At 26.6% G+C, this 23373-nt stretch overlaps 5 protein-coding genes across 6 annotated transcripts; 4 read left to right on the forward strand and 1 right to left on the reverse strand.

Annotated features, from left to right (window-relative positions):
- Positions 1-2940: 2940 nt before the first annotated feature.
- Positions 2941-3641, forward strand: OCT59_006897 (uncharacterized protein; the record flags this gene model as incomplete). The annotated part of the gene is made up of 4 exons (XM_025331581.2): positions 2941-2958; positions 3042-3257; positions 3329-3370; positions 3450-3641. 4 exons carry the CDS (start codon positions 2941-2943, stop codon positions 3639-3641), a joined length of 468 nt encoding a protein of 155 aa, XP_025185441.1.
- A 197-nt stretch (positions 3642-3838) lies between these two features.
- Positions 3839-4261, forward strand: OCT59_006898 (uncharacterized protein; the record flags this gene model as incomplete). The annotated part of the gene is made up of 2 exons (XM_066134581.1): positions 3839-4094; positions 4191-4261. 2 exons carry the CDS (start codon positions 3839-3841, stop codon positions 4259-4261), a joined length of 327 nt encoding a protein of 108 aa, XP_065998373.1.
- Positions 4262-6642: 2381 nt separating this feature from the next.
- OCT59_006899 (uncharacterized protein) lies at positions 6643-11771 on the forward strand (the record flags this gene model as incomplete). Of its 2 annotated transcripts, XM_066134652.1 has the most annotated exons (4): positions 6643-6825; positions 6950-7025; positions 7139-7645; positions 7921-11771. In XM_066134652.1, the coding sequence occupies 4 exons, from the start codon at positions 6643-6645 to the stop codon at positions 11769-11771; spliced, it is 4617 nt and encodes a 1538-aa protein (XP_065998375.1). The 2 variants fall into 2 exon arrangements, with proteins under 2 accessions (XP_065998375.1, XP_065998374.1); XM_066134651.1 differs by lacking the exons at positions 6643-6825; positions 6950-7025; positions 7139-7645 and having other exon boundaries at positions 9716-9761; positions 9874-11771.
- A 4117-nt stretch (positions 11772-15888) lies between these two features.
- Positions 15889-16646, reverse strand: OCT59_006900 (uncharacterized protein; the record flags this gene model as incomplete). Its single annotated transcript, XM_066134725.1, has 4 exons — positions 15889-15912; positions 16094-16137; positions 16208-16511; positions 16608-16646. The coding sequence occupies 4 exons, from the start codon at positions 16644-16646 to the stop codon at positions 15889-15891; spliced, it is 411 nt and encodes a 136-aa protein (XP_065998376.1).
- Positions 16647-21083: 4437 nt separating this feature from the next.
- On the forward strand, positions 21084-22933 carry OCT59_006901 (uncharacterized protein; the record flags this gene model as incomplete). Its single annotated transcript, XM_066134811.1, has 7 exons — positions 21084-21168; positions 21248-21364; positions 21511-21709; positions 22161-22432; positions 22525-22570; positions 22640-22812; positions 22899-22933. 7 exons carry the CDS (start codon positions 21084-21086, stop codon positions 22931-22933), a joined length of 927 nt encoding a protein of 308 aa, XP_065998377.1.
- Positions 22934-23373: the final 440 nt, after the last annotated feature.

Raw genomic sequence — 23373 nt, forward strand, 5'->3', positions numbered from 1 at the left:
AATCGTGATGATTTATCTATTTCTTCTAATTATTCAAATCCAAGTAAGTTTAATATAACTATGAACTTTATTATTAATAATTTAATTGTTATTACAAAATTTCTTCCTTTAATTAATGAAATTGGAAACATTTTAATGAAATCAATCATCAAATTAGTAGAAGCTTCTGAACATAATAAACAAATTTATGACATATTAAAAAGACGAGTCCATTTAAAGAATATAAAGAAGATAGAAAAAATTTTTTTAATATTAAAAATTATTTACTTTTACAAGATTTATCTGATATTTATAACATTAATACTTTGATAAAAAAAAAATATTAAAGCGAAAAAATATTGAAAAAACTTTTAAAGAATAATTGTCTTTTAACGGTACACAACCTAATATAGACAATATTGCTATTTCTTCTAATTATCCAAATTAAAAAATTCAATATATCAATTATATTGATTAATAACAATTGTTTTTATTAATAATATTGAATTTACACCATTTCTTCCTTTAATTAATGAAATTGGAAATAATTATTAATGAAATAAACGAATTAGGACGCGCTGTTGAACATAATAAGCGAACTCGTCATGTATTATTACAACGATTTTATGTTGCAGGCTTTTCCGCACTAAATCATAAGTTCAAAAAAATAGAAAGATAATAAAAATTATTTTTAATTATAAAATTTTGTTATTATAACACAAATTAAACAAAATTAAAAAATTTTTATATAAAAGCGAAAAGATTGAGAAATCTTTTAAAGAATTATGCGGAGTTGTACAGTATTAGCGAATTATTTTTTCTATTGATATTGAAATCGTTGACGAACTTGGACAATTAAATTAACAAATTGAGTTCTATGTGAGCATAAACATTAATGCTCTTTCAAATAATTTATTGATCTTGAACCATTTAAATATTTTAAATACATGACACTTACTGATGCAGAAAAACAACATAAAAAGAAAAAAAATGGTAAAACAATATAAATGTTTTGTAAATTTCGGTGGGATAAGTACAGCAAATTGTAATCAAATAAAAGCAAAATATTATACTACTTTTTACGCGGATCACGAATTAAATATTTTTCCGACTTATAAAAGTTTTAACCTATAGTATCTATAGTATGAAAAATGTATAAATTTTTTTGGGGAACTGCTAACCGTCGGCCTGGGCTGGAACTTCGATCACGTGACAGATTAAATATTTTTGATTGGCCATATTGGCCACATGAACGCGTCATGTTTATTAGTTCCGTTTCCTCGGTTTTTTCGGTCTCAAAGGTATTTTTCTTTTCTTTTATTCTTATTTCTGACTTACATTCTGCTTACACTTTGTTTCTTACTACTCTATTTCATTATTTTTAGGTCCTTTAGTCCTTCCGGTTCTGCAATTAAGGTTCAGTTGTTTTTCACTTTACGTTTCGTTTCTTACTACTCATTTTTTATTTTTTTTTATTTTGTTTCATAATTCGGTTTTCAATAATTTTATTTCATTGTTTTTTTAGATATTTTAGTTCTTTCAGTTCTACAATTAATAAGGGTATGTTTTTTTATTTTTTTATTTATTTTTTTAATTTCGTTTCTATCTTATATTTCGATTCTTACTAACTTTAATTTTTTTTACTTTATGGTTTTATTTTTTTTACTTGGTCTCCTATCATTACCCAACCTCCTATCATGATCATTTTTTTATTTTTTGTATTACTTCTCATTCTTCTCATTCCATTCTTTCGTCTCCCATTATTTCTATTACAACTTTTCATTTTCTATTATCTCTTTTTCTCTCCTGTTTACTTCCCATCATTTCCTTTTGCCTCTCATCACTCCTTATCGTCTCCTATCACTCCTCTTCATCTTCCCATCACTTCTTTTCGTCTCCCATCGCTCCTTTTCGTCTCCCATCACTTCCTTTTGTCTCTCATCGCTCCATTACTCCTTATGGTCTCTCATCACTTCTTTTCGTCTCCCATCACTCCTTTTTACCTCTCATCACTCCTCTTCGTCTCCCGTCACTCCTTTCCGTCTCCCATCACTCCTCTTCGTCTCCCATCACTTCTTTTCGTCCTCTTCATCTTCCTATCGCTTCTTTTCGTCTCCAATCACCCCTTTTTACCTTCCATCACTCCTCTTCGTCTCCCATCACTTCCTTTTGTCTCTCATCGCTCCTTATCATCTCCCATTACTCCTTATCGTCTCTCATCACTTCTTTTCGTCTCCCATCACTCCTTTTTACCTCTCATCACTCCTCTTCGTCTCCCATCACTCCTTTTCATCTCTCATCATGTCCTATTTCTCCTTTTTGTTTCTTATCACTTCTCATTACTCTTTTTCATCTTTTTCATCTTCTATTACTTTCCATTACTCCGTTGTTGTTTTCATTTTTTTATTAGCATCTTTCTCCTTGATCATTGTAATTTATTTATCTTTTTTATTTATTGTTATTGTTTTTTTTATTTGTATCGCTTCATTAAAAATAAATACGGTGACTTTTTTCTTTAAAATCGTAAATGTGTGACTTAAATCTTAATATTTGCAAATAAAAATAAAATTTCATTAAATAAGATTATTTCAAATAAATATGTTTGCAAAAAATTTTTTTAAAAAATATCTTTGCAATAAAATTTTAAGTTTAACCGATCAAAGTTAAAAAAATCAGAGCCGATTTACTATATATTGTAAATCATGTGACATATTTGGAAAAAAAAAACCCAGGCGACGGTTAACAATTCCCTTTTTTTTTTTTTATTATTTTAGCCCCTATTTGATCGGAGTACAAACTATAAATAAGTTTTCTAACAATCTAAAATAGTATAGAAAACGCGTTTAATTCTAAAAATAGTTAATTACAAATGTATTAAAATAACATAAACAAATCCCTATTTTTTTTTTTTTTTTTTTTGAAAGTACGTTCGTTCTTCTTGAAGTTTTAAAACTTTCTATAATGTCAAACAATATAAAGGTAAATTGTACTTTTAGCTATTATAATCAAAATAAAGTTATTTGTAATGTTATTTTAATATGTTTATTTATTCAACTTTTAAGGATAAAAAAGTACGTAATAATACGGTTTCATTATTATTTTCCGATAATGACAATATAAAAATTTCAGCGGCTTTATCTTTCATTCGTAACAAATTCCAAGGCCGTCTTAAAAATATTTCTGTCATAAATGATCGTACAGCTGTCATCATATATGGGAAACATAAAGATAGATTGATGATTGATTTGAAGGATAATAACTATTATGAAGATTTAGAGGTAAGATTATTAAAATTAAATTTTGTTTTTTTTTCCTATAATTTATATTTATATTTTTATATACATATTAGGAAAAACTTGAAGCACTTAAAGCTGAAAATGATGATTTGCTGGTAAATAGTATTAAAATTTATTTTAGTCTGAATTAAGGAAATATGAAACCCTGACGCATTGTTAGATCATTTTCAACAGTTTTATCAACAAAAAGCTAGTCTAGTGGATAACGCATCTACAACTTCTATTGCATCTAATAATTTACCACCAATGTCATCTCCGACTATATCGATTTTTTCTAAACCTTTTAAATTTGAAGATTATATTACAATTTTAAATAATGATTTAAACACCATCAATCAATCAATTGAAGACGATCCCGATCAATGAAATTTGGGAGAAATTAAATTCTAGATGCCACAAAAAATTCGGATACAATAATGAAATTAAATAACCTACAAAAGATGATATAAAATGGGGGACCGATATTTTACCCATTTACGCAGAATGGAAGAATCTAAAAAAATTTTAAATGTTTAATCGAGAAATGGATCACAAAAATCAATGAATATATGCAAAAAAATGTTATGTTATCATCATCCCCAACTTCAATTTTTTTGTTCTCAACACAAGTTCAACTTTCACCATCTTCAACATCAGTTCCACTATCATTTGCCTCTTTAATTAAAGGAAAGAAAGTAAGAGATAAAGTAATTGAAGGTATAGAAGTCAGAGAAATTAATGTAGAAAATAAAAATGAAATGGACGATGATGTAGAAATTATGGAAATTGATGTAGAAAATGAAGATATACAGAATGGAAATATAAAAAGCAGAACTGAAGGTATCTATTTCTGTTTATTCTAGAATTAATAAATATAATTATTATTAATTTATTCTTATGTAATTTATTATATTTTTTATATTTCTAAATCAATAGAAAAAGTAAAAAAAAACTTTAAAGCTAAGGAATTAAAAAAGAAATTCAAAAAATTTGGTGAAGAACTCTGACAACTATTCATCAGTTCATAGATTGGTGGATAAAGATATGGTTGACAAACCAGATTTGCAAAATAATAATTTAACACATTCTCTTAATCTTTATTTGCTAATTAAGATTAAAGATAAAGAAAGTGCTATACAAAGAGTTAAACAATAGGAATTTCAAAAGGATCAAATAGGAAAAATTAGCTAGCATTTAATGTATTAAATTTTATCATAGAATTTTTTTGATAGATATTTATATTGAATTAAATATTATAGTGGCATTAAATTTCCCACAAATAAAGAGTATTTGGAAGAGAAATTATTTGTACTCAAGAAGGCATTTTGGTACAATCTGAATGACATATTAAAACAAGTGCAATGGGATCATTATTTTCTGATCAAGATATAACATTTTAAAAAAATTTCTGACATTAATGTCCTCATTTTTATATAGGAGAGAGATCCGATATGGCCTGCAATTACATAAAAAAATTCCCCATATCACATCACACATCTCATATTGCGCAATTCAAATTATTTATACAAGAGGGTAATCTAAATATCATCAGACTGGCCTAAATTTAACCTTCCCTTTTTAATATAAACCTTTTCACTTTTAAACAACAACCATTCATGTAATCTTTTAGTGGCATGATGACCTTTTGACCTTATACTTTTGTAAAAAAGAGAAAATTATTGATCAAAACTTACAATCTTATTTGAAAGAATTGAATGTTATAATAAAATGTTATTTGCTTTAAAATTAACTTTTGAAACTATTGCAAATAACTTCATAATTATTACGTCTTCTAATGGTCATAACATTTTATTATAATTGAACTATCAATCACATATATAGTCAATTAGTGGTATCAAGTATTTAATATAAATAAAATATTATAATTTATAGATTATTATTGGAATTCCTTCAAAATTATAAAAATTTAGTCTAATGAAATTGGAAATCACAAGTGAGTCTATTAAAATTTAAAATAATTTCATTAGGGGTCCATACAATGAGTTTGATTTGCCTTTCCTGGTTATGATCTGTAGGGGCAGGAATATAAAGATTCAAAAGTACAAACAGTATCCAGATCCGCTTGTTTAGTAAAAGTAGCAGTGAGATATTTCACTTTTTAAGTTCGTGAACGTGGCAATTGCAATATGTTTCAAGAGGCATGGATACTTGTAGTTAATTTAATTCTGGCCATAATTATAAATGCATTTTCAAAATGGATGATGACATAGGGAGGGGAGGTTGAAATCCTAAAATTTAAATGACGTAATTCGAATATTTCTTACACTTCAATCGAAGTTTCTTACAATAGAATATATTGTATTTCCTATAATGCATTTTCATCAAGAAATTATGGTGAACGTTTATTAATCAGTCAATAAAAGTGTATTTATTTTTACACCATTAATGATAAAAATTTATTTAAATTTGATTAGATATATATTAACATTAATAAAAAATAGAGCTTAGAACTAATACAAAAAATCTTAACCGTTTAACCAACATCTTAGCTAGTTAATTAGCCAGGTAAAACTTATTTTTCATTGGCAAAAAACTTGGCCATTACGCAAATTTTATAATCAGTTACATGAATCACGTATTAAAGATATGTGATTTTGTAAATATTAACGTTGCAAAAAATACAAATTTACATGTAACTTATCTCATAAATCTAATTGGAAGAAAACTCACAATAAAATAGTGCTTATGAGTAAACAGCAAAATCTTTTTACTGCATATATATATAACATATATGACAAACATTTTAGCTTGTCAATAAATAAAGAGATGCATAAATAATTGGTGAAGCCTCATATTATAAAAAGAATTAGCGTAGTATATTAATTACGGAAGAGTGTAGGATTTTATTCGTAATGATTTTTTATCCTAAATTTTTATAGTTTATTCGATTTCTTAATTCTGTAAAAAAAATAAAATTCGTGCCCGATAAATGACAATAATATATGTACATATGATAAATATCAACCAATTAAATGAAAAAGCCTTTAAATGGTCAAATGGCTCATGATGCAATTCTTGACAATTTACAAATTACTAGTTTTTAACAGGTAACGTTATAAAGAAACATAATCTGTAATTCTCCCCAAAAAATGTAGTAACAAAGGAGTCATTATGTCATATGTGATACCATACAAAATTGAATTACAACTTTCAGAAAATCCCTTTTTTGGTCTTATTCAAGTGCAACTTCCAAACTAAAAATGTACTACAAAGGTCATTGTATGTGATAAATAAGCCTGATTATAATGATCATAATGCAGCACTCATTGTTACACAATAATACGTTAAGAGAGAAATATTTTAAAATTTTTATTCGTTCGCCAGAACAACTCTCGTCTTAAATTACTATACTTTACACATACATTTGATGGAACATCATATAAAAGAAAAAAATATAGAATACTATAATTATGATGAATTTACTAATATAGAAGAGTTGGGTGTTGAATTAGTCAATAAGGTATACAAAGCAAATTGGAAACATGGAAAACTTATAGCATTAAAATCAATTAATTTAACTGATGAAATAATTAAAGAAGTTGTCCGTGAGGTACGTAATTAGTTTTAAAATCTGCGTGTAGGTCGTACAATCCATATTTATATAAAATACGCATGATGCATTACTTGTGTTTTACGGATATAAACATGTAGTCACTAAAAATTTTATTTTATAGGTAAAAATACAACAGGAAAATGACCTCAATAACGCGATGATAAAATTGTACGGAATAACTAGTAAGACTAATTCAGGTATATAAATTTGTTATTATCGAATTAAACAAATTTAGCCTTACCTACCTACTTAATTATATACATATATTCTTAATAGTGAATACCTAATAACTTTTTTTTTTTAATTTCAGATGAATATTTACTTGTTGTAGAATACGCAGAAGGAGGTTCATTTAATAATTATCTGAAGGTGAATTTTCCTTCGTTAAATTGGAGGGACAAATATGAATTGGCCTTTCAATTATCAAGTGCTATAGAATATTTGCATGAGAGAGAAATAGTGCACAAAGATTTGCATTCAAGCAGTATACTTGTACAACAAAATTCCATTAGGTTAGCAGATTCTGGATTAAGTAAACGTATTAAAGATTCTAGTCGAACTTATTTAGATACGATTCCTTATACTGATCCACGAGGATTTGATATTGAAGGAATATCTTCGGATGCATTAGAAAAATATGAATCGAACGAGAAAAGCAACGTTTATAGCGTTGGAGTATTATTTTGGGAATTATCTAGTGGAAAAAAACCTTTTTCTGATAAAGAATACAATTCAATTTTGGCTGAAGAAATTGCACAAGGATTAAGAGAAGTCATAGTAGATGGTACGCCCAAAAATTATTGTATTCTTTATGAAAGTAAGTAATTATTTTTTTCGTATGTTTTTTTTTTATTTTTAAAAAAAGATATACACTAGAGGTGTAAACTTTACCGACGTAACTGCCGTAACAAAGTTATGTCAATAACGTCACTGCAGATGCTCACATAGAAAAATCATAATAATTTATATAATATCGAGCTATGTCACGAGTTACAACCTTTCATTGACTTAATGAGTGACGTAGCTAAAAAAATAAAAAGCCTGCATCCCTAATATACACACGCTAATAATTAACAATAACAATCTTTTTAGAATGTTGGGACGGTGATCCGGACAAGAGACCGACAATTCAGGATGTTGTTACAACTTTAAAATCGATGATTAAACAACAACTAATGATTCAAAAATTTAATTTGAATTACGGATTATTCTTGGATGGGTATAGCATAAAACCAAGTAAACAAGCTGTATTTACTGAAGATGGCGAATTAAATATGAGTTCATATGAGGAGCAACCTTCAGTATATACTTCCATAAATGATCATAACTCACGTATAAATTTATTGAATTTTAATTCCGATGATAATGGCGTTGAACTTCACGAATCTCTACGATCATCAGACATATGTATTAATTTTCCTGTTTCTGAAATTACTTATACCTCTGATTTATCAGAGATTTTTTCAAACTTTACGGATGAAGAAGAATCATTATACGAAATGTACGGTCATCTAGTTCCAAGAAAGATCTTGATTGGTGGTAAATTATTTATCGATGGACTTGAGTCGGTCAATTCAACACAAATCGATATTTTTAACTCTTATTTAACTCGGATACATGATTCAGCTAAACACAAAAAAGAAATCCAACTTAATGATTCATCCGCTCTGAATTTTTGTCCAAAAATAATAACAACAGACGGAATAAATTTAGACACTCATGAAAAATTAACCGATTGGATGAATAATTTATACCAAGATGATACGGGTGAAATAATTTCGTATAATAATCTCGTTCCCATTTCTCAATTAAAATTCGATACAAAACCATTTATAGATGAGAAACAACCTGGGGTTGCTAATTTTAAAGAGAAATTAACTTTAGAAAATTGGGCTCAAAATTCGAAATATGTAAGATTGGTTAGAGAATTTCAACTTTTAAAAGGTTTGATAATTGATCAAAATTTTAAATTAAAGACCTGTGGGGAAAATGCCATTGATCTAATTAATCTTCCTAAAGTAGATTCAAATGATTCAAATGATAAATTTTATTTAGAAATCGTAAAACCGAAGTCTATTTTAGAAGAAATTTTAATTGATAATAATATCTTCCCAACTGAAAATAATGAGGATATAAGCTCTTTTCCGTTTCTTAAAGTTTTAGCAGATAACCTAAGTTATGAAGATAAGGCATATTTTCTAGTAAAATGTGAACGATATAATATTACATTAAACAGAAATAATATTAAACCTTCAGAAAAATTTAAAGAAGACATAGATAAAGCACTTGGAGATATGAAACCACTTATAAGTTTGCAAAAAGTTTTTGACAAATATGGACATTTTATTCCATTAAATATTTTATTAGGAAAATCTCTTAAGAATATCATAGAAAATTTATCTAACATATCGGAAAAGATTGATTTAGCATTACCAGTGTTTGAATCTCTAAAATTACATTTAGAAGCTTACAATATTAAAGTTCTTTTAACACAAAAAGGAGATGTTATTGAAGAAAATGGTTTATCTGAATGGATTCAAAATACAAAGCATGACTTAGAAGTTATTGAACTCAATAATATAATTCCTTTATATAATATTCTTGAAGTAGAACAAACGAGGAGAATAGACACTATTTTGAATAAGCAAGATAAATCTAGGATTATAATGACTGGAACTGTTGATTTAAAAGATTCAGATATTACTAAGCAGATAATTGTAAGTGTAAAACCATCGTTAGACAATAAAAATTACGAGGCTTTTGGATCAATTGTTTCAAAAAACAATTCAAAATTGGATGATATTTTTGTCACATTTGGATCATATGAGAATTATGAATTTTCCGCGACAATAGAAACTTCAAAGAATACTAATATAAGCATAGAGGAATGTTATATCATATGGATTATAATTGGAAATCCTTCAGAATTATCAGTATTTTGTCCAAATAATCGAGAAATACAGGTTGATTATTTTAAGGAATCTATTACATTGCAACGCAACGATTCTTCCTATTCTATTAAAACTTCTCGCCAGCTATCTCAAGGATCTGAAATCTCTATCAATTGTTTTAAGCCTATAAATGTTAAATTAACTGGATGGTCAAAGAATGGTATTCAGTTGAATATTTCTGATCCAAATATAAATTCTAATCATACTCAAACTGATAGCGATAATATTAATATTGATATAGCTGTTTGCGTTTCAAATTCAAATCATGAAAATTCAAAGGTTAATATTAATGGAAACAAATATTCAATGGGATGTATTTTAACTGAAAATAATTTTTTAGAAAGTATGTCAAATATACAAAAATACATTAATAACAAATATCCAACAAAAAAAGAAAGAGAGAAAGAAAGAAGGTTAATTATTAACAAAAAAAATTTGGAAGGACATTTTGATTTATCTGATTTTATTAATTTAGAGAAAATAGATTGTTCTGAAAATCAAATTACTAGTCTAGATATAAGCAAGAATAAGCTGTTAACAGATATTAATTGCTCCAATAACAAATTAACTAGTTTAGATCTAAGAAATTGTTTGAATATTAAATCTGTCACAGCTAATTGTAATCAACTTAATGAATTGAAATTGCTTGATTTAAATAATGAAAAATTAGAATATTTGAATTTGCTTGATAATTCATTTTCTCAAAATTTAAATTGTTTTGGCCATTTAGTTAATTTAAAGGAACTACTTATCGGGAACATTGATGGTGATAGAATTCAACAAGGAAAATATAACCAGTTTTATGGTAGTTTGGAACCTTTAGAAAGTTTGATTAAATTAGAGAGTTTAAGTATTGGTAATAGTGACATAGATTCTGGTTTGGAATTCTTATCTGATAGTATTAAGAATTTTCGATGCTTAGCTGATAGAAGACCGGAAGCTAAAGTGAAAATAATATATGAACAACTTGAGGTTTATACATTGGGTCCTATTGATGCTTCTCAAGGTAGATATAATTTAAAAGCATGGAAAGTAAACTGGCAATTGGCTAATGAAAAGAAAGCTCTTCAAGATCAAATTACGCAAATTGAAAAGGAATTATCATTAGATACCCAATTTATAGAACTAATAGAAGAAGAAAATAACTTAAATACAGAAAAAGAAAACTTGATAGAAAATAATATTCAAATTAAAGAAGAAATAAAAAGATTGAAACAAAAGGTTGAAAAATTAAGTGACGAATTAGAAGAAAAAGAAATTGCTTACCAACAAACAAAACAACAATTAGAAGAAAAAATAGAATTATTGAATTCCTTAACTATTGAGCAATATATGAAAAAGGAAGGGTTGGGTAAAGAAATAGATGTTTTAAAAGATGAATTAGAAAAGAAAAAGAATATTATTGAACAATTAGAAATGCAACTAAAAAAAATCAACAGCGAATTGAAAATTAAGGAGGATGAATCTAAAACCTTAGAAAGTAAGCTAGATAAAATTGAACTCATTATCAACGATAAAAAAGAAGAATTAAAAGTTCTCCAAGAGAAATTTCGTTATGAAAGATGTTATACTAAAGCAAATACATCTAATCTGAGAAGTAAAATAGATAATTTAAAAAGCGAATTAAAAAAACAAGCATTAGAATCTAAGAAAATGAAAAATGAACTTAAAACTATTAGAAAAGAAAAGAAAACCTGCCAAGATGAACAAAATTCTAAACAAGCCAATATAGAAAACCTTCAGAAAGAAAAGGACAATTTACGATATAAGCTTGTTACCCGTACTAATGAATTAAATGATAAAGAGGAAATTATTAGTGAACTTAAACAACAAAATAAGCAGCATATTGAAGAATTACAAAATAGATTAGATGAAGAAATCAAAAAATACAATAAACTTCAAAAAAAGAATGCACACCTAAAAGAAAAATTATCAATATTAGAAAAAATAATACAAGACTGTAAAGAAGAAACATCTTCAGATACAGATTAGTTAAATAATATATAAATATAATTTAAAAATAGCAATCATTTTATATTTACACTCCATTACAAAAAAGTCTTGAATTTTCAAAAAGTAATAAATATTTTACGAATATAAAATAATTATTTATTGTGATCCTGAAAGTAACTTACCTGGCTTAAGATTTTAAATAAAACAGAATATAAGTTTTATCAACACATGCGTTATAGAGAAATAAAATTAAAAACATTTCAACTTTAAACTGGCAAAATCTGAAGCTTTGTGAAAGTTAGCATCAAGTGAAATTGACCAAAAATGTCGATCATGTAGCATAGAAACAAAAATATTTATCTTGATTATAAATTTTTAGTAAATTTTAAAATATTTCGATAAATAATCTCTTTATATGTACTATAAGTAAATATATTGAATAGACCAGTATTTTTTGCTCTTTGGTCTTTCAAAATCATTCTTGAGAATACACTTGAATTACGCTAAATAATAGGTATTACATTACTGGCACTACACTCCAATCACGTTACAACTTAATTAACCAAAGCATTCTTCAGTGTTTTGACTCGTGAAAAGTAATAACTAGTATTTTGCGATAAATACATTACATATATTTAAGAAATAACCAGTCTATAAAAATTTTTTATTGACCTTATTAACTCAAAAGTTAACTATTTAGATCTCTAAATAGAGATAAGAAAGTTGCAAGTAAAGCTGCTAGCGGCCAATTCCAGAGCTTAAATTTGGCTCCAGTTAGTCCAGATTGAATTAATTTAAGCAGAGTAATCAATTCTGAGAGAACTGTTTGTTCTTTCTTGAGTTGGCTCTGATTGTCTTATTTTGTTATTAATTGTTTGTAAAATAAATTAAATAAAGAATAAATTTTCATAAACTAGTATGAATAAATTGATTTAATTTGTTCCTAAATAGCAAATGAATCGTATTTCATAAAAAAATGAAATTCATCTCGCAGCTAGGGATGTTAATGGTTATGTCTGATTCTATATGCATCGCTATGAGTGATGAATAAATTTACTCATAAAAATGTTAATACAATTTGAGAACAGTAAAATCATTATCTATCACGCAGTAATTAACTTATTATTGCTAGTGCGTATAGTAAAGTACATAGATTTAATAACTAAAATTCTAGTCACAATATAAATAAAAGAGTATAGTCCGGATATTTGAAATTGACATTTGGGAAATTGGAGTTTAGGAAAATGACCCAGCTTGAGAAATGATCATTCAGTAAATTGACTTCAGGAAATGGTATATTTTGAAAAATGGCATGTCTAACAAGGGTTTTATTTGAGTTGCTATAGTAATAAATGAATAACATTTTGGATGTCAATTAGGTGGATGTATAAAACATTAATTTTTAATATGAATTAGGAATTTTAATTTGCAATATCAAACTTCCACGGTTCATATATCTTCTATTATCATCTAATATTTTTAATCAGTAACACATGTTCTTTTAATTCTAATTATGTACCAGAAAAATCGTAAACAATAGAAGGTTTCAAAATAATTTGGGTCAGGAGTATTGTGAAAAAAAAAAATTGAAATTAAGTATTTAAAGCATTACAATTTAAATGTAATATAATTAACATAACTTTCAAATATTTAAATAATAATTCATCTTCCAAAGGCAATTAAATTAAGAAAAAAGTCATAAGAATTAGGTAATAGACAATTTCTTGATTATGGTCTTTTTTTTTCAGCAATTTGGCTAAAATATTATAATATATACTGTAAAATGGATGATTGTTTATGCATTTTTTAATGAAAGAATAAAATACTTGATATTTGGTTATTTCACAATCATGTTAGGTTTTACATATACAAATAGTATTTACTACAAAAATGTATTACAAATCAACAACATACAGTGTAGGGATGGCAACGGTCAGTTACGGTTACGGCCATTACAGCAAAATTCAAAGTACACGAGACACTTGAGTAATTTGATTGTCGGGTTATCAGTCAGGTTATTAGAAAAATATAAATAACGCGTGACATGAGTATAATAGTAAATATTATACAAATATAAATATAAAGAATAGTGCAACATACGCAAAAATTGGTTTTATTTTCTTGATTTCTATAATGCCCAAATTAATACTAAATGAACATTTTTGTCAGTTAATATTACAAAGTGATATAAGAAAAGTAATAATTTATAAATGCTAAATCAATAAAGAATAAATTTGTGAGCGTCAGTCATCAGAATAGTGAAAGAACCTGTAAAAAGAATATATTAATAAAACGTTTCGTTAGATAAAAAATAAACAAGAAAAATTTCGAATTTTACCTTCTGCTTACAGCTCTGAATTTATAAAAAAAAAAAAGATTTAATGAAATATAACATTTCATTTAAATAAAAATGAAACAATTTTGAAGATTACCTTCGAAATTCCATTCAGGAAGCGATTGGAAATCTGTAGACCTACAAAAAAGAAAAATTGAAACGTTGATTAACGTTTGATTAAAAAAAAATATAAAAAATTGAATATAAAAGTTGAATTTTTTAATTAGAAATTCTATATAACTCAGCTGCTTTTTTGAGAACGGTGTTTTTATTTCATCTAAATAATAGTCATTTTGGATAGGTATGATAAAATATTTTTTTTTATATATATTACTCAAAACATATAAAAGAAAAAAGATAAATGTGAATAATAATATTTCATTAAAAAATAAAAATTTTAATGTTCATACCCTTTGAAATGTCACTAATGAAAACCGCCTACAAATAGGAAAAAATGTAAGTAACGTTTCATAATATAATAAATATTGAAGAAAATAAAAAACAATAAATAAAAAAAAACTAAACACTAATAAATGGTTCGCCAAAGAAAATTAAAAAGAGTGTTTTGAAGCACCCAAGATTTACCAATCAAGCCAAAAGAACAAACCTATTAAAAAGAATGACGAAAAAAAATTTTTTAATAAGCAAAAGAAAATGAATGAAAAAGCAAAAACAAAAAATAAAAATTACCTCCTTTCCATCTTCCTAATTCTAATACTGAAAAACCTGAAAGAAAAACATATCAACGAAGAATCGGCTCGGCCCATTAAAGAAATGAGATAAACTCACGAGTTCAATCTACCCACAGGCTTTAGAGAGAACCTAAAAAATAAAGCAGCTTAAAACGTTTCTTTTCCCTTAATAAACCAAAAATGTTTTGAAGTTGGACGAATCTACTAATTTCGTCCGTCCTGTATTTTGAAACCTTGGGACTGCTCAAAAAAGCACAAATAAAAATGTTCGTTAAAAAAAACTAAAAAAATATCCTGAAGATTATACCTTCAGAATGGGATCCAAAAACTATATACCTACAAAAATAAAACAAACGTTAGTAAAGCCTTTCATTTAAAGAAAGAAAAAAGAAAGAAAAATTTAGAAGTTTGTCTTTGAAATTCTGTCCGAGAACCGTTCAGGAAGCCAAAAGTAGAAAATTGTATAAAGAACATTCAAAAGCTTGTCTGAGACCTACCTAACAAAAAAAGTGAACATTAATAAATAAATCTACAAAAAAGTATCAATTTTTCCTTAAAGGAAATGTTTCGAAGCTGGATGAACTAACCCGATTTTGTGAAATTGAAAAAAAAAAATATTAGTAAAAAATCTCTTGAAGTTCCATAACCCGCTGCCCAAACCTAAAAGAGAAAGGCCAGACTAGTTTGAACTCTATCCCAGGGTACTATGTGAAGAGAGGGATACTATACAAAATTATACTATATAATGATGGTACTGTAATGTTAAAATTATTCTGATAGATAAATTATAAAAATAAGCGTTTGTCCAAACATACTTTTACTACAATTTTAAAAAATATTTAACAAATTATTATACATAAATCACATAAGTAAATTTTCTTATAAACTATTTGTTTTCTTGAATGAGTGTCTATAATCTATTTTTCAATCTATGTATTTCCTTGTTATTTTTGTTATTTGCAAATGTCTAAAAAGAATCTCTAATAATACGCCAATAAATATAATAAAGTTAAATAAATATAGAAAAATAGCCAAAATGGCCTTATAATAAACTGATAATATATAAAAAGTGAGAAAGGAAAAATGTATTAAAAGTTCAAAATTTCCGGAAGTTTAGATGGCAGATAAACTATTTCTGCAAGTTACAGAATTGCTATTTTGTCAGAAAGTTTTGAAATTAATAAAGTTTATTAATAGGTCAACAAATAATCACTTAAATTAGTAAAATATATTCTTAAATTTTAACTTACCTAAATAATAATCAAATTTAATTTAAATATGATTAGTTAGTTATAAATTAAAGTAAAAGAAATAAAAAATTCATATGCACTTACATTGTTGTTTATATCAAGTAAAGAAATATCAATTTGTAAGGATTCTGTTTAATAAATAAATTTATTATTTTATATTTATTTGTAAGTTTTTAATACAACAAGATTATTAACTACCTGAAAACTGCATGTTTATTATATTATCATTTTGCATATAATACTCATCCGTATTTTTTGGTTCGGGAAGATTATTAAAGTTAAGTAATCTACTCGTATAAACGGCTTCAGAGTGTGTTTTATATGATAAACAACAAAGTGATATTGAATTATTATTTGTCAATAAATTGTTGTTAATTTCTTCTGCTTCCTTAATTTGCTTTTTTAATTCTATTTGACTATCAAACCAACTCCACCACTTGTATAAGGTAAATTCAATTTCGTTTGCTTTTGGTCGATTTAATGGATTTGCATCTAAACATCTCTTTATTAATTCCACAATTAATTGTGGCACTTTAATATTAAATCTTGGTCTTAATCCTCGACAAATTTCTATCGCCAAATTAATATCATGACTCACATCATGATATGGAGGTAATCCAGAAATTACTTCATACATAATTATACCAAAACTATAAATGTCGGCAGCCTTGGTATAACCTTGTTCTCTTAAAACTTCGGGAGCAATATAAGGTAAAACCCCATATAAAGTATTTTTACTATTTTTATTTTCTAATTTGTCATAATTTGCAGGTTTACATAATCCTATATCAGTTATAGAAACATAATTTGAAAAATAGAGTATATTGCCAATATGTAAATCTCGATGAATTAATTCTTTTCCATGAATTTTCTTAAGTCCATATGCAATGCGCCATAAATCATGAACCTTGGTATACCAACTTATTTTATTATAACGTATATCTAAATAATTTCGTAAACTCCCATGTTCCGCATAATCCAAAATTATCATATAATTTTTTGTTTCTGGTTCTTGAGTTATTCCATAAATGTTAATAATAGAAAAGTTGTCTTCAATTTTATGATGTGATGTTATCTGTATATATATATTTTTTTAAAAAAAAAGTTAATTAAATATCATATTTTGAATTTATAAAAAAAACTAATTTATGCCACCTCATTGAGAAATTCCACTGTAACATTCTTTGAATTATTTAAACTTTTTAATGCTACATCTTTGTCCTGACATATTCTTTTCCAATTTTGCTTTTCATTATCCCAATTAGTTATGAATCCATCAGTCCATATTGCTTTATATATTTTACCAAATCCTCCTTTCGCAATATATTCAATATCATAAAATCTGTCATAAGGTATCCACTCTAATACTTTTTCAGATTTACTTGCTAATAGCTGAGTATTTTGAATGAACTTGTCAATATCATTATTTCCACTGGTCCAATTTTCAAAATTTTGTTGAAAACGTTTTGCGTTACATGTTTTACACCATATAAATTCAGCATTTTTTTGGTTACATTTTTTACACAAACCCATAATTAGATAAACTATTTAATGAGTAATTTGTCTTTACAATTTAACAAGCTTCAAAGATTTAAATTTAACAATTACAAACAATTATATTTATATAAATGGATAAAATGGATTGCAATAATTACGCCGATCAAACACACCGATACGCCAACTCGTATACTTGCACAACACAAAAGTTGTGTAATTAGAAGGTATATCGTTGAACAATGCAGAATGACAGTGGATTGGCAACATGCATAGTTACAAAATTTCTTTTTTTTGTTTCCAATTATGCATTACGCATGTGTGAAGTGTAAGTATGTTGATTCAACTTACCAATTTACCAAATCACGATGCTTCATTTTGTTTGTGAGCAAAAGTTACAGCATGTGACATTAAAATTTATGCTACCTTCATGTCAAATAAGGCGCAAGAGTTCCATAAACATGCCTTGTATCACATTCTATCTTTTTACACAAATTCTGGATAAGGAAATAATTAAGATAACAAGATGGACAAAGTTGTCCTACGTTCACCACTTCATATTACGCGCCGCAGCATAGCTCTCCACTTGATAATATTCAATTCCAAAATAACTTCACTTCACTTAATTCTCCTCAAATGGATAATTCTGAAATCTTTGGACTTAACATTCCCGGATTCAAAATTATCGTTAAATTTTTTTTTTTAGAAACATGACTATTATAAAACTTACTTTCAATCAAACCTTCTTGAGCGTTTTATTTATTTGATTTTTTTTCTTTTTAGATTTAGCCAATTCTTGAGCATGTAACTGTGCTAATGCTATAGCAATATTTATTCGATTATCTTTCCATCGCTTCGCCCTTTGGATTACAAATCTTTGTCCAGATTTTATTTTTGGCGAAATAAGCAACAATATGACTACGTAAATCAATAAACAAACTAACCACAAGAAATGGAGTGGACAAAATGAAATTAATAACATACAATTTATCATTATAATCATTAAATCTAAATTAACGTCGACCATTTCAGTTGAGACACACAATATAGTTAGTTATTCTTAACAAAGTTCTTCGAAAGCATATATTCGTAATTATTATTGATTAACAATTATTCTAAAGGACCAAAAAAAAATAATTGTTAATACCGTTTATCAACGATCCAGATAGTTTCATTAAAAAATACGATGCGAACATTGTAAAAAAATTAGAGTTTTGCCGATCATTTTTTGTATAACAGTCAACTTACCTATTTTATCCAAGTGTTAATCTTTACCCCAAAGATCATTTCTGTATAACAGTCAACTTACCTATTTTATCCAAGTGTTAATCTTTACCCCAAAAGATCATTTTTGTATAACAGTCAAATTACCTATTTTATCCAAGTGTTAATCTTTACCCCAAAAATGTGACCATGTAAAAATCATCACATCCGTCACCCCCCAGTGTTTTCATTGTTTATATTTATTTGATAGACTTAGTAAAATCTTATTCTTCACCGCATAATGCCGGTCAACCAGTGCATTTTTTGGAGGTAACGCGTAGTTCAAATATTAACTAATCTCGTAAGTATCACGCACTTATAATTCTAATCACATGATATTTCGAATAAATCACGGATGAAAAAGTATGTAGTGCTTAGTAATTGCTTCGACATTTCGAAAAAGCATAACAAAATACAATGTCTCTAAATCGTATTTTAACTCATGATATATCATGATTAATATATAATCAATATAATTAAATATTAAATTTTATATCATTAAAAGTTTATGTTAGAGAGTGAAGACAATCAAAAAAAAAAACAAATTACAATAAAAAATGAAAAACAATAGTAAAAGAGAGTCTTTTTTTAATTGGCGTTAATTAATTATAAAAATAACCAAAAAAGATTTATCTTTCAGTTTGAACAGAAAAAAATAAAAATGATAAAAAATTATTGAACTGCATAACCAAAAAACAAAAAAAAAATTTAAAAAAAATTTACTGAAAATAAAAAAAAAATTTTCGGTATTGAATAAAAAACCAAAATAAAAAAACAATAATTAAATTTTTTTCGGTATTAAAAAAAGAACCAAAAAAAAAAATGCGTACTAAAAAAAAACCGGAACGATACGCTATGATGGCGATTGCATCGTCCGAGAAATATGATTAAAAGGTCAGATTAAACTTTTTTGTTAGCATAATAATCTACTACATAGCAAAAAAAAAAGTAACCGATGAAAATTTCATTAACTTTTGACAGCCAGTTCAATCAGGCGCTACATGTTACACAATTCAATTTATGAGGGTGTCAAATAATTTTTTTTAGGAATAAAAAAAACTTATGATGTTAGAGTATGTAATTTCTTTAAAAATTTCTTATTTATTTATCGTTGACCGGTTATTAATACGGTTATTAATACACAAATTAATATCATAGCTTCGTGGACAATAGAATACCGTGTGCTAATGACCGAAATTGCAGTAGTACAAAATATTACAAATCTGTGTAACACTTAAAATAATATAATCAAGTCTATCTAAGCTAGTGCTTCGATCCGTGTACGAATTGATCCGGATTGATCCGGATGAAATCCGCGGTTTGAACCGGATTTCGTCGGATCCATCCGGATTGCCAGTTTTCGGATAACTTAAAATATTTTTGAAACCAATGATCAGAATTTAACAATTTAAGGCATGTTTAATAGTGCTTGACGTTGCGCATTTAATGGTATGACTGGATTTTTTGAAATAATTTTTTTATCCGGATTTTCGTTTAATAACAGTTTTCATCCGGATTAAATTGTTATTCAATCCGGATGACGGATTTCATCCGGATCGAAGCACTAATCTAAGCCACTTTAGGCCGTTTTTTTTCTTGCAGCAGTCCGAGCTTGTTTCAAAACGTCCACTTTAGAATATGACGAATAACGTGGAAAACAATGAGACTGAACATGAAACAGAATATGAACAAGAACATGAAAGGAGGAGATTTAGCGACTATATTAGCCCTGGGAAACTGGTCTAGTAATAACATCTATCAACGCTTTCATCAAAGAGGCATCAAGTTAATGTTGGCTCAAAATCGAGTATCCAATTTGATATTAGCGATTTACTCCGCAGTAGCACACGTGATTCTATTATCCCATCCCAAAGTTATGATATTAATTTTCAAATGTATTTCATAAATTCATACATTTGCTAACGAAAATTATTTAGTAATTATTGTCTTAAAATACTATATCTTTTGGATATTTTAAAATGCTAATATTTTTTGGATATTGTTATTATTCTATGAATTAATAAAATAATTTGTACTAATAAAAAAAATCTTCGATGATCGTAAACTTAAGAAGTAATTTTAGGGGAAATATTAACACTAATTATTAACGATTATTTCGTTCATGTGTAGTTTAATATAATTATGAAAAATGTGTAGCTTGTTCAAGAGATCTGAAATATATGTGCCAAGAGACAGAGTCTTATTGTAAAAAATGGTGTTCATGTTGCTTTATAATTTATACTGGATGTAGATATTGTTTAACAACAAATATTATTTTGGAATTACGGACCAATCTCAATGTAAGAATTGCAAAAGAATGTCATTTATTAATATTGATATTACAAATATTATCAGCGGAGATTGTATTATAGATGAATTTCTTGCTTCTACAAGAATTGATAGTAATAGCCAACATTTTGATTGCTAATTATATAAATAATGACCCAAATTCAAGTCTATTAAATCTATACGCGTTTTAAGAAATTTATTTACAAAGAAAACAAGTGATAGAGTGGATTCCATTTTCTCAAGTTAAAAATTTTAAAAAAATAGCAGAAGGAGGATTTAGTATTATTTATAAATCTATTTGGTCAGATGGTATACGTGATCTTGATGTTGCTGTCAAAAAATTATCTAATTCACAAAATATCAGCAAATATGTTTTAAATGAGGTAATATATAGCATTATGAAATATATTTTTGCAATATAGCTGTTAACATTAATTGAATTATTTATATTTTAGTTAAATCACTTTATTATTGTGGTGATATTGGTACTTGTGCTATTAAGTGTTATGGTATTTCACAAAATCCTATAACAAAAGAGTATATGTTGGTAATGGATTATGCAAAGGGCGGAAATCTAAATAATTATTTACAAAAGCATTTTATAAATATTACATGGACTGAGAAAATAAAGATTTTAGTGGGTATTTCATATGGGTAATTATACCTTTATTACAATTAACTTACTAATTAGTATTTAAGTTTTGTTGGTTACTGATTAATTTTATTGTAGACTTCAAGTTATTCATAGAAATAATTTTATACATCGAGATATTCATAGTGGAAATATTTTATTGTCACAACATTGGCAAATTGGAGAATTAGGATTATCACAACCTGCAGATAATACTTTATCAAATAATGAAATATATAGAGTAATACCTTATATCGCGCCAGAAATATTTAAAGGTGCAGCATTTTCAAAAGAATCTGATATATATAGTTTTGGTATTGTCATGTGGGAACTTACGACAGGCTGTAAACCTTTTATTAATGTTGAACATGATGTTAATCTTATTTATGAAATTATTGATGGAAAACCAAGAGATACCCCTGAATGTTATGCTAATTTAATGAAAAAATGTTGGGATTCTGATCCTTTAAAAAGACCAACTATTGATGAAGTTTGGGATTTTGCTATCAAATGGTGCCAACTAGTTGATGAATGGATTTATTCTGGAATCCCTTTAAATGATCCTAAAGATTCAGCTGATTTAGATGAAACTATAAAGCAAGCTGAAAAAAAGAGATTGGAATTAATACGATCAGAGAAACTTGGTCCCAAATATACTGAAAAATCTCATCCAAAAGCAGTTTTTACAAGCAGCGCATTAAGTTCATTTATTTCATCATCAAGGATTTCATTTAATTTGAAGCAAGGTATTTTATATTAAGATAATGTTGATTTAATTTGTTCCATTAAATTTATTATATATAGTATATATTAATTTAGATGACTTATGATTTTTTAGAATATATTACGAAAGAATATGAATTGGATATAAATGATATTCAAAGGTAATTATAATAACGAGTATAAATTATTAATAATATTATGGAAAATAACAAAAATTTATCGTTATATAGTTCATCCACACAAAATATAAATTCGGATACTCAAAATTCCTTTAATTCCCAGCATCAAAATGTTCATATTAGTAGACCGTTAAGGCCGTTAAGTAAGTTGATAACAACTGTAACTGCAAATTCTTCGAGTAAGCGTAATATTAAAGAATTAAATATTGAAACTCCAAACAATAGTAAGTGAAATTTTTTTTATGCACGTACAATAATGACTTTTTCAGTAGTGTATCATATTGATATAAATTTATTTATAACTAAATAGGAAAACATATTATAAAACCTAACAACTCAGATTGAGAACTTTTAATATAGCAAATTTTCATATATTAATATTAAATGTCCAATATATTTCATTGAATATTCACCAGCTTTATATTCATAATTATTAAATAAAATGTCTTATAAATTATTTCTGACAAAAAGTTAATGAGTTTTTAGCCATGTCATTATCACTTAGATCTTTAAAACTTCAGGAAAGGCTTAAGCGAAACTTACCACATTCATCAGCCATATGGTAATTAACTTTAAAACTTCATATATGAACTACAAAACTTTAGAACTTACATTAATTATTTAAATAAATAATAAAATGGCCGTTGGCTCACGTGATTCCATAGTCCCGATTAAAACATTACAGCAAAATTCAAAATATACGGGAACACTTGAGAAATTTGATTGTCGGGTTGTTGGATAGTTGGGTACTCAGGTAGTCAGGTTATTAGAAAGGCATAAATAGA

This window comes from Rhizophagus irregularis, chromosome 15, assembly GCF_026210795.1.
Source record: "Rhizophagus irregularis chromosome 15, complete sequence".
In the NCBI taxonomy this organism is placed as follows: domain Eukaryota; kingdom Fungi; phylum Glomeromycota; class Glomeromycetes; order Glomerales; family Glomeraceae; genus Rhizophagus; species Rhizophagus irregularis.